We start from the raw sequence: 12,623 nt of genomic DNA on the forward strand, positions 1-12,623 counted from the left end.
TAAAAATACTAAGGCTGCAATGCTTTGGCGTCACCAACAGGCTCCAGCTGCATATTAGCTTCAGCTTTCCTCAATATTTTCCAACTACTTTAACTGCTTTTATCCTATATACTGAATTGCTCGCCATTATTTCAGTTTCACTTTGGCTACAATGAGACTGTGCTCTTCTCATGGTGGAAATTTGATAGTATTATGGGTTTAATTGGCTCAATGATCGCCATATTTGTAATGGCTGTTCTTTATGAAGGCCTAAAATACTACCGGGAGTACCTGTTTTGGAAAACTTACAATTTGCTGGAATACCGGCCGGTCACCGGTCCGCAACGCAATCCCGAAGATCCGCAGCGGAGCACGCCGTCAACGAGCGCCTCTCCAGTGCAGTAAGTGAAGGAGCATACATAATTTTGTTGTTATAGCAAATAGTTTTCATTTTTTTCTTTTTAATTTATTTTAATGATTTGTATGCCATTTTAAATCAAATTCTAATCTGCATTTGTTTTGTCCGTTTTGCTTACTTTTTCAATTTCATTTCTCTCTCTCATATACATATTTGTGCTGTCTACGAAAATTTTCTCTAACTAGATATGTTGGCGAGGTCATACATAAGCAACCGTGAGTATAAAATAAAAAGAATATTAAGACATTTTGATAGCAAGTGACATGATTACCATTGCATTCCATTTTAATCTGATTTTTATGTCTGTATGTATGTTATATGTGTCGCATAATAATGATGATTCTCAGCCCAATTTTCTCGTCATGCCTCATGTGCAGAAGTATGTCAAGTATTTTATGTAGATAAGCAATGTGTAGATACCTACTAGACACTGTTTGGGCATAGAATTGTTACACCACATGAAAATAATTGAATAGGGAATCGTTCAGTAACACAGTTAAAAATAAAAGCTATTCATCTCTGTACGTCTCTGCAGTGTAGGAAAATTTGTTCAACTGAATTTTTGCGTAATACAGCGGCCGCCGAAGCCGAATGGGTGCGTGATTTCCATTCGGAAGTGCACAGATGCGAAATGCCGGGCAAGAAGCACCAATTGATAGGAAGAGTTTCTATTCATAGCGATCGCTCCTTAGCAGACAAAATCAAACCTCCAAGACTATTTCTGCCATGAAAAAGCTCCTCATAAAGAAAACGTCTGCCTCCATTTGTGGAAGAACATCAAGACGCATACCACAAATTGGAGGAGGAGCTCTGCCAAACACCAAAAAAGGGGGTAAGCGCCAATTATATAGAATATATACATAACATAGTCTAAACTACAAAGTTGGAGAATGGTTCTAAGTTGCTGGCTAATTTATTTGCAAACCCCAGCAGAACTATCTTAGGCGGCACACGCATACAAGAGGAGAATTACAAACAATGATAGCTCCAGATTTTGCAAATGACTAGAAGAGAAGGAAACTCTAGAACACCTTCTATATTCTTGCCCTGCATTAGCTATAACCCGAATGAAATGTTTAGGAGCTCTACACTATGAGAGGTTAAAAGGTCTCTCGGGGATAGAGACGCAGGCTTATTACAAGAAGCCTACCACAAGAAAACGTAAGGGTCAAGCTCCATTTGGGACCAATAGGTTTATGTGATGGCCTTCAGCCAGTCAGGCCAACCTAACCGAACCTATTTGCAAACCCCTAAAATTTCCAAAATTTTATATGCAAAAAATATCCATTCCAACAGTTTCAGCTCAAGCGCTGTATTAAACCTATGTAAAATCCATTTTCGTCTCGCTCAACTTCCGCCTATGTATGCATGTGTTTGTTAGCACATCGATTATCCGCCTTTTAACGCATCAAATAATCCGTTTCCTGTTCCCATTTTATATTTTATTTATAATGTATGTATGCATGTTAACTTTAAACACTTTTCCTGACTGTCCCTCGCACTCATTTAAACTGAATATACTCTTCCTACTCTCTTCCACCCGCAGTCCGACAATGTTGTCACTGAACCATCTATACCAAACCGGCCTCCACATCATCCAAGTGACGCTCTCCTTCATGCTGATGTTGATCTTTATGACTTACAATGTATGGCTGTGTATTGTGGTGGTACTCGGCGCCGCTGTGGGCTACTTCCTGTTCTGCTGGCGGAAGTCGGTGATTGTCGATGTAACGGAACACTGTCACTAGCAATGTTTAAAATGTGAAAGGCGCTTCACTTGGATGCGCTGCCTCTGGCCAAGGCAAATTGGCAATTCAAATAATCATCAAACTATAAATACTAAAGCTGCAGCAGCAGTGACTACAACAACAGCAACAACAAATAGAGCTGGCACTAGATTGAGCATAGCAGGCGGAGGAAGCAGAGCCGAGCGAGGATCTGACGCTGGGGAAAAATATAAAAATGGCAGAAACGGTGAAGCAACCCGTCATGCAACGGCTACTTCGCTAATGAATTCCGCTGGTGGAAGCGTACGCTGTGCGCGATATACGAAGAGTGCGGCGCGTGACGACCTTGAGAAGCAGCGCGGCATACAAGTGACCATGGCGAACTACAACCAAAAGGACTATGATATTTACTACTACGAACGTGATGAGTATAAGGATGAGAAAGTTATCATTGATACAATTGCCGTTTCGGCGACCACCACTACCCAGCGGATGGAGAGCGGTTGCGGCAGCATCGGTGCTAATTGTCAGGAATGTCGAAATATTAAAATTCTCTTAAGACTAAGTTTAAGATATTTTTATGATATAAACTGTGAAATTGTAAAAAACACAATTTAAAGAGAACTCAAAAACACTAAGGCAAGCAAAAAACAAAAGTAATAACAAGTGAGCCACAAAAAGTGAGGACAAAAAAAGAAAATCCAAAATGTAGTGGGTTTAGGCAAGTGATAGCACGCAATTGTGCGGCAGGGGGAGCATATTGCAGAATTTAGAAAAAGTGAAATATTTTTACAAGATGTAGTTGTACAGTTGTTTAGATGTAAATTGGATGTTTTGAGCTCGGTTCGTGCGCGGCAAGCGGCGAGCTATCGCTTAAGTACTGCGAATGTGATCTTCGACCAATAAAAACGAAAGTTTCACTTTTTATTTGTTAAATTACATTCACACTATTATATATACAAATATACACATCCATATATATATTTTTTGCCAAAATTTGTAGCTTAAAAGTAAAACTTACTCAGCTGAACGAACATATTGCCACTTTATGGCGTTTATATTTAATTCTAATTTATTCACGAAACCAATATTATGGAGTTTTAGTATGAATTTTATTTTTCTTATTTACCCATTTGCTACTTGTTCTTATAATATTGAATTTTTTTTATTATAATCGTTTTTATTGAGAATTTTAATCGTATTAGGTCGCAAAGTATACACACAAGGCAATTTAATAGAGCAGAAACGTACATATACATATGTACCTACACAAAAAGAGTACATACTATAAGAGCAACCAACTTAGATACAGAAATGTGCATGTTTGTATTTGAAAAATTGTTACAGATTTGAGTGCGAAACGCAAATTATTGCAAGTATTATCGTATATTGCACTGTTAAGTTAGGATTGATTACAGTGAAGAAAAAATGTGCTATAAAGCTCTACAACAACGCATTTTAAGTATATACATATGTACATTAAGGAAAATATTTTAAAGGAATCAAAACAAAGCCCGTGGCTAATGACTTGTGTTATGGAATTAGTTTTGAGAACCAAAAGGGCCGTAAATTATACACTGCTACAAATATACATACATATATTCGCACACACATCCATGCATACATCATACATATGTATTACGAGAAAATTTTTCAAACTTACTGTGTATACTTCAAATAAAGACAAAAATATCCTTTAACTAACTGGTACTATTTTGTATGGATCATTCATAAACGTATGTATGTATATGTGTATAAGCACAATCAAATGTTCATAAATATTGAAAATACGAATATTTTTCATTTATTAAAATAATACATATTACAAAAATGGCAAACTATTTGAAATCATCTTCAAGTTAAAGCAATTTTAAATTTCATTTGATACCCAATTTTTTTTTACATTTATTTAATGCTTTGTATTTCGATACAGGTTGGCACCATTATTTCAATAAAAAATAAATTTGGTTATTAAATGGTACAGGACAACAAAATACAAATAAACAATATTACAATTTTAATTTGTCTATTCATTAAAACTTAACATCGTTATAAATTTTTTTCGGAGTATTCTTTATTCAATCCTTATTCATATGAACCTAATTCTGGGATTATATTATCATTAAAAATATTTTTTTAAACGAAATAGATGAAACAATATGGTATGAAAAAATTACATTGTGTTCAAGCGCCTCAAAGATATGCAATTTTCAATATTATTTTATCAGAATTAGGTTCATATTCTTAGGAAACATATTGTTAACGAAAAAAAAAATTGTTGTTGATTACAGAGAAAAATTGCAACTTAAGGAATGCCCACCAGCAAGATACTCGGCGATCATCCATGGATAACACGCTCTAACTATTTCCGGCGGAAATGGCTTGAAAGAATTTTAAAGTGTACTTAAAAATATGAGTAAAATACCCTCCAAGTTTAAACAATTTCTGATTATTCCTTCCTTGTTCAAAAAATTCACGAAGAACTCCAAAATTTCGGCCTCCTAAACCGGTTTCCCCCCTTAAATGATATCCCCTTACTTTTCCTTTGATACCCATTTTGTATAAATTATTAATTAATTATTTATTAAACACTGACCAATGCGCTCACTTCCCCTGAATCTTTATAGAAGTCAATTTGAGTTTGCTATTTCCTTTCTAAGCGTTTTAATTTAAACCGACAACCCTACAATCTATTTCCCTGCACCAAGCAACATCAGATGGCAAGGCAGTGGCTCAAAAGAGAAAAGACGCCAGCACCAATAATCCATCAAAGAAGTTATGACTTTCCCAATCTCACCCCTCGTGGGCACGCAAACATAACCACCTCACTTTTCTCACCTTTTCCCCAATTACTGCGCTTTGGTTTACCAAATCTTTCTGAAAATCGAAACATCTACAAAATAGAAAATAATGCAGTTATATAATATGCAGTTGAACCGTCTTTGGTGGCAATAACTGCTTAGACCCAGGCAGGCATTGAAGCAACGAGGTTTTCAAGAATTTCGTTCGGAATTTCCCGTTCCCATACCGTATTAGGCACTTTTTTCTGTTCTGCCTTAGAGTTTGATCTGTTTTGAGCCACTTTCTTTATCATCGTGCGCCATAGGTGCTTAATCGCAAACATTTTCTGCATCTGTAAAAAACAAAATGGCGACACTTGCCATAAACATGCGAATATATCGTTGGTTAAATACCGTATAAAATCTTACCGATTTAGCTCGATGACATGGTGCGGATTGGATACAACCTTTCCATACTTTTAGCGTTCATCATTCCATCCATAAAAAGTAAAGGATCCCGTATATAGAAAGAAAATCATGCCCGGATCCATGCCCATATGGTAAATGATCATTGCAGTGCGAATTAAATCTACTTTCACCCGACCATAATTCCGTTTTCCACTGCTCCAAGGACCTGATACGGCGCATTTTTGTCCATTCCAACCAAGATAGTCTAATTTTTGTAGACTACTAAATGCATTTGTCAATATTTTTCACTTCAACTTCAAAAAAGAAAACACTTGTTAAGATCAAAATAAAAATTTAAATCATTTCGACCAGAACTGTTAAAACTGCAGTTAAAATGCATATTTACATGATAAATTTTACTCCTTTGGTTTGCGTGGCCACGAGTGTACATACATTCATATTTTTTCAATAAATAAATAAAAGCCAATGTTACGCTAGATATTATCAACGAGTGAAGAGAAGTAATTTATTAATTTATGCCGAGAGTTAAATGGTACAGACACTAGGAAAAATTTCAAAATATATAAATTTTTTTAGTTTTTAATATAATACTTACTTAAGGGTAAATTCCAGTAACATTATGCTAAATTATTACACAATAAATAGTACTTCAATATATAATATAATAGAGCACTGATTTGAATTCGATAAAGCTAAATGTTAAAAAAATCGAGAAGGAATTGAACTCCTACAGAGCTCTATTAATTGGGTGATTAGCATTGCAAAGCCTTTTATATAAACCCACACGAAAAGTATCGAAACTGCGAAGGTTTCTACATGGCACATTAAAATCAATTAACCGAAGAAGGGACGAGTAGGCGATTTGACCCGAAAGGGTAAAGAATTATAAGATGGAATCGGTTCAAAAAAATGTAAGGAGTGCAATGCAAACCGTACACATATTTTATGCACTCTGTCCAATCGATTTATATGAATAGTGTGATGCGGTATCCAGATAAAGCAACGTATTCCAATTTAGACCGAACAAATGAAGAGAATAGAATCTTAAGTATACATATATGGGTCAAAGAATTGCGAAGAATGTACGAATACGATATAATAAATAATGCCCTTGTTCCGCTAAATATCCAAACTAAATTTGCAGGTTTTTTTATATTTTTATATATTTTTTTCACTTTTATTCTTTTATTGATGCAATAATGCAGTTTTAATGAGCTGCGGAAACGTCTAAAAAATATATTTACTTTCACATCTGAATATAGTACCGTGAGTAGGTACAATAAAAAATGCTTTTGTTGCTAGCATTACAAACATACATATTACACAAATTTATTTACACCCACATCTAACACTTCTTACACAAATGTTTACAAATACAAATTACAGTTATGGGAAGTATTTTGTTAATTGCAGCAATGAGAAGTACACAAAGTCAAATTTCAATTCATGCACACAAAGTCATTGAGGAATAAAACGCAATTGAGCTAATACTAGGCACACCACGACACTTGTTAGTATTGAGTTGACATACGTAGATTAGTGAAATTGCAAATTTTGTTGTCATCAATTTACACTCTACTGTTTGGTTGACTCAGACTTGGGCTCGTCTGCATCTCCATCATCCAATGCGGCGTCACGTTCCACCAATTGTTTCAGCAATTCAAAACCACTCTTCCACTTAATAATGTCCGCCCGCAAATCCATTTTATCCCGGTGTGCTGTAATCTTTTTGTCCAACGCGAAATCTCGCCGTGGACAAGCTATGTCGCCCTGTCGTAGTTTCAGCACTGGACACAGGTCATTGTGGCCATCACCGACGTATATGATGCGCTCGTATTGCGTATTATCACGCAAATTTCGTTTGGCCACAAAATGTTCCAATATTTTACCTTTGCACAAGTTAGAAGCGCTTAATTTACATTCGGTCTGATGGTGATAGGGGCGTACATGCAGCAAGCCATCGTTGTCAAAGTATGCTGGATTTGTGAATATACTTTCGAAACAATTTGTCAGACCATGCGCCTCCAGCCATTCTGTTATGAAGATGGTGTTCGAGTCACTGATAATGATTAGATCGTATTTGTTTTCCGGCGCTTGATGCAGCCGCTTCAGCAATCGCACAAAACCAGGTACTTCCGGTATGCCGCGTATTTTGTCGCGAATCGATTGTGGCGAATAACATTGCTTATGCAAGCGTCGAAAAACATCAGCCATGTATTCTTGCCATCCTTGTTTGTGAATAATAGTATCACTGGGAAACTTATCGACTGGTAACAGGTCACGCACAACAGTGTCCGTATTATCATCCACCACAGTGCAGTCAAAATCAAAAGCGACCAAGCGGCGTGAAACTCTTGGAAGCATCTTGCAGTTTGCCATAATCGAGCAATTTGACTTTTGAATAAACAATCAAACGCAAAACATCCCAAGCTTGTGGGTGACTGTCAGGTAAATGCGAACAACCAGCTGACTTTCTAATGGTTGCGCTCCCCTAGTTTTGCATAGATGTGTGAATGAGTGGGTGGGAAATTTTTGCACCAGGAAATTTCTAAATTTATTTAGAGGTCACAAGTTTGACCTTTACTTTGGATTAAAAGCTAACAACTTAATAACATTACTTAATTCAATTTTCAGAACGCTTTAATAACAGAAAACAGAGAACGCAGAGATGGTATAAAACGGAAGCTCGTTTCGAAAATATACACAAATATACCAAATGACAAAATATTAGCAGAGTAGTATTTTTCATGCATGAGACATTTTAAGAAGAGAAAAAAAAAATAAAGAACATTGGATAAATCCAAATCAGTAGTTGGGATATCAGAGCAGAGAACGTAAATTGATAGAAAAATTTTATTATTTCTTGTGAGATGAATAAATTAATTCTAAGTATATGCATGCATGAATATAAAATTTTAAGTATCTAATTGACTAAGTTGTATTGAATTTGGGTCTATTAAAATTATTCAAATATCATAACATAAAAAAAAACTTTGTAACCATTCATTTACATCAAGTCATATTAGGTCATTGCGCTCCAGCAACATTCCCGCTATGTAAATATGGGGAATGTTTATGATGCTACAACAACAACCGGTCATTATTTTCTTTTTCAAGCTACTCAATACGTTTATTTAATTTGACCGCGTTGCTCTGATAATAGCGAGCAGACTGAGCAAACCGTTCGCGAGTGGTTGTGGTTTCTAAGTCCACGCAGATCTGATTACTATAACTGCCCTGCCTGTTTTCCTCTAATATCGAATATTTCTCAAACTCTTCCAGAGTTAAATCTTCTACTTGCTTAACTACCCTACTATAAGTTGCTAATACAGAGAAACCTCTCATAACGGACACCTCTAATAACCGGACACCTCCCTTGGGCGGACATTTTTTCATGCACCAAGTTTTAAGTGCATTTTTCAGAACAAATGCCCCTCTCTTATCCGGACACTCTCTTGGCCGGACGCGGACAGTGATTTGTCATAAAATTAGACTAAAAACCTCTATTAAGCGGACGCGAACCTCTTGTCAACGGACAAAGAGATTTCGTTTCATAATAAATCAGAGAAAACCCTCTCTTGAGCGGACGCGAACTCCCCTTGAGCGGGCCAATAATTCAGGAAAAGGCTAGAGATATCGCTTTAAAATAGGGTGTCAATAATTTTGTGGCCTCTAATGGCTGGTTACAAAAATGGCGAACCAGACATAACATGACTTTTCGGTACATTTGTGGTGAAAGTGATGCTGTTGATATGCAAGATGTCAAGCAATTTTTGGAAAAACTACCATCAATGCTAATTGGATATGGCCCCAGGGATATTTATAACGCTGATGAGACAGGACTTTTTTTTAGAGCTTTGCCAAACAAAACGTTGGCTCTAAAAAATGAGGAATGTCGAGGAGGCAAACTTTCGAAAGAGCGTCTGACTGTCCTATTTTGTGTTAATATGGCAGGAGAGAAAGAAACACCACTTGTTATTGGGAAAGCTGCACGGCCGAGAGCGTTTGCATCAATTGATATTAAAAAACTGCCAGTACATTGGTATTCAAATAAGAAGGCATGGATGACCCGTGAGGTGATGTCACAGTGGTTGACAGATTTTAACAAAAAAATGGAGTTGCAAAATAGAAAAGTACTATTATTTCTTGACAATGCGGCATCTCATCCACGTGATATGAGCTTGAAAAATGTTAAGGTAATTTTTCTTCCCAGTAACGCGACGTCAGTTTGCCAACCTTTGGATCAAGGAATTATCCAAAATTTTAAAATTCATTATCGAAAGTTTCAAGTAAAAAATATCTTGGTTAGCATGGAGGCAGGTTAGCCAAACAAAAATATAAATGTTTTAGAAGCAATACATTTTATAAAAGAATCATGGGCGAAGGTTCAACCGGAAACCGTGAAAAATTGCTTCCAGAAAGCAGGTTTTGACAAAAATAAAAATGTTCCAGCTGAATTCGAGCCCGAAGATGATTTGCCGTTAGCAACGATTGCTTCTATTTGGGAATTATCAAAAACCCTTGGAGAGTCTAGTCACTCAAGTTGCGATGACTTCGTAGCAATTGATAATAATGTATGGACCGAGAGCTCTGAGTTAGAGCTCGACGTTGTAATGGCTGAAAGTTTTGAAACGATTGATGATACTGATACTGTGAGCGTTCACGAAGAAGCTAACCCAATTAACTCAAACGAAACTGCTTTGGGGGCTATTTCAAATTTGAAAAGATTTTGCAGCGAAGACCTGGTTGCTTTTGAATTGCTGCAAGAATTAGAGAGCCATGTGAAAAATATTTTCCTTGTAAATATACAACAAAATTTACGTCAATCGACAATCTCCCAGTTTTTTAAATAATCAAACAAAAATGTTTTGTTCTAAGTGGAATATTTATTTTTATTTTTGTTATTACTTTATATGAGATATGTATGAATTTTGGAATTAATAAACACAAATCTTGTGTGAGCAATCTAATGAATATATTTTATTTAAATGAGCAATTGGTAAGTATTTAATTAATTAAAAATTCAAAACTTTACAAAATAGCTACCCACTCCCATAACCGGACACCTCTCTTGGCCGGACAAAAATCAGCCGACGGTGAGTGTCCGCCCAAGGGAGGTTTCACTGTATATGTATATAAACATGCATACATGCAATTTCGCGCAATTCTCATAACTTAATTACATACATATGTCCTATGCTAATATATGTATTATATAAACATTCATACATACAATTTCGCGCAATTTACATAAAAAAAACAAAAAGAACAAATCTGTAAACATGCATACAAATCACATGGACAAATCAAATGAACAAATCTATTCTGTACGCAAGCAAATGTAAGGTAATGTAAACTACATTTTTTCACACTTGCTTATCACTCTCCCTCTCATTTCTGTCCGGCAGCCATATTAATTTATTTCCTACTGTTAACTTGTGGTGAAGTAATTTCTGATTTGAATTTCTTAGCCGTGTTTTGTTAGAGCCCAAAATGAGGAACGAGCCGGGACTACGCCTTCTCTATGAATTTACGTTCTCTGGGGATATAACAACAGAGGCAAAATATTTTTCGGGTTTTGCATTGTTTAGTGTAATTTAAATAAATTTGATAATTTATAGAACTACTGTTCCTATCTGTTTAATTTGCATTGGATAAATCGGTATAAAATTATAGAATGATCTGAGAAAATTATTCTTAATAAGTCTTACACCATTCTTTATTTAAAAAAATTTTAAATTTAGCAACAATTCTCCTAATTTTGTAGGTAATGATCATGTATAAAAATATCCCTAAATACTAAGGTTCGTCTAAATTTTTGAAACACATTTCCGCTCATATTTCTCACGAGTAGAACTAAGTAAGAGCGATACGTGGAATAATTCCGCACCCTCATTAAAACCCTCAGGAGGCTTATAGTTTTTTAAGAAAGTTATTGTTAAAACTGCGGAAACTAGCGAAAAGTTAGTTCTGCAAGACATCTGAAAAGAACGAACTGGAATGGTGTTTTTTAATCCGTAAAATTTTTGCATTTGCGTTTTATGAGTCCGACCCTGCCTGTGCCGTCCACAAAATTTTTGCATAGAACTCCTTTCTGCGTAGACAGCTTCGTCACGCTCCAAAAATATCCCTCGTAAATTAAACCGTCATATGTATTCGGGTAGTCTGCACCAGAGAACTGCAAGCGGTTGTATTTTTCTGACTTGCGATCCACTCACAAAAAAAGCGGTATCAATATGTATGACCAACGCAAACTAAGCGGTGTTTGCGCTGAGCAGAACCGCAACAGAGCAGTAAATGTTCTATGTATATCGTTTGTAAATCCGAGTCTTTCTTTGTTCAGTTTTTGCTTCGTTTATAACTACCGCTTGTGCGATCACTTCGGCTATGCGGTGCTGCATATGACCGCTACCGAATGACAAAAATACTGAAAACACCGCCTGCACAAATAGATCATAACACACAAGCAAAAGAGTACCGCTAAAAAATATCTATGCCATCGCGCGCTCACTCAATACATAAATGATTAGCACTCGAAGGAGTCCACTTTCTTATTTATTTTTTTTATCTTTGTTTTCGTCGGCAGTGCATTAACAAAGGGCACGAATCACTCTACTTGCAGATATGTATATTAATGTGTGCATGTGATTATATGTTTATTTTTAACAGATTTATAATGGCGGAGAATTCAAATTTTATTGCTGAGAAAATTTCTTTATATCTTTATACATAAGTATCTTTAGAAGTAAGTTAAAAGAAAAATTATTATTTGTTTTTGTACGATAAGTAATTTGTAAAAGAATGAATTTGGTTTTCAATTTTTATTTTAAAGTTCATTTTATTTTCTACCATAATTAATAGTAATATACAATAATATAATAAAATAATATCACTGCTTCAATAAAGAAAAAACTTTTCATTTAAAAATACTGCTACATATGTATAAAAATCCTTTTTTTCCGTGCGCTGCTATGAATTATACTGCAGACAATCTCACTATTTGCAAGGGATGACGACGCGGTGTTTGCGGTGTTTTCCTCATTTGACAGATTTCACACGTCACACCGCTTAGCCGAAGTTGAATATACGATTGCTTTCAAATCTAACACCTGAGTATACGAGATATTCATACACTCAACAATCGCGGTAATAGCGGTATTGATCAGCACACACACCGCTCTTTTGCTTTCCGCTCAAATGCGTGCAGTTTTTCTGAAAATGTACTGTGAAGGTCGAACAAAAAGAGAGCAGGTTTTGCATTTGACCGTCATGGAAATGAATGCTTGAGCT

General features: G+C 35.8%; 2 protein-coding genes across 6 annotated transcripts in view; one reads left to right on the top strand and one right to left on the bottom strand.

The window, feature by feature from the left end:
* Positions 1–4,145, top strand: part of LOC128859295 (high affinity copper uptake protein 1) — a 60,133-nt gene extending 55,988 nt beyond the window's left edge. For 4 of the 5 annotated variants that reach the window (XM_054096169.1, XM_054096167.1, XM_054096166.1 and 1 more), the window contains 3 exons: positions 136–380; positions 583–612; positions 1,944–4,145. In XM_054096169.1, the coding sequence (XP_053952144.1) occupies positions 136–380; positions 583–612; positions 1,944–2,145 (477 nt within the window). In that variant the 3' untranslated portion in view covers positions 2,146–4,145. The remainder of the gene's footprint in view (positions 1–135; positions 381–582; positions 613–1,943) is intronic. The other variant, XM_054096170.1, reaches the window with a different exon arrangement.
* A 2,329-nt stretch (positions 4,146–6,474) lies between these two features.
* On the bottom strand, positions 6,475–8,023 carry LOC128859294 (probable phosphatase phospho2). Its single transcript, XM_054096165.1, has one exon. The coding sequence runs from the start codon at positions 7,710–7,712 to the stop codon at positions 6,909–6,911; it is 804 nt and encodes a 267-aa protein (XP_053952140.1). The 5' UTR covers positions 7,713–8,023; the 3' UTR covers positions 6,475–6,908.
* Positions 8,024–12,623: the final 4,600 nt, after the last annotated feature.

This window comes from Anastrepha ludens, chromosome 3 (genome assembly GCF_028408465.1).
Source record: "Anastrepha ludens isolate Willacy chromosome 3, idAnaLude1.1, whole genome shotgun sequence".
Classification (NCBI taxonomy): Eukaryota; Metazoa; Arthropoda; class Insecta; order Diptera; family Tephritidae; genus Anastrepha; species Anastrepha ludens.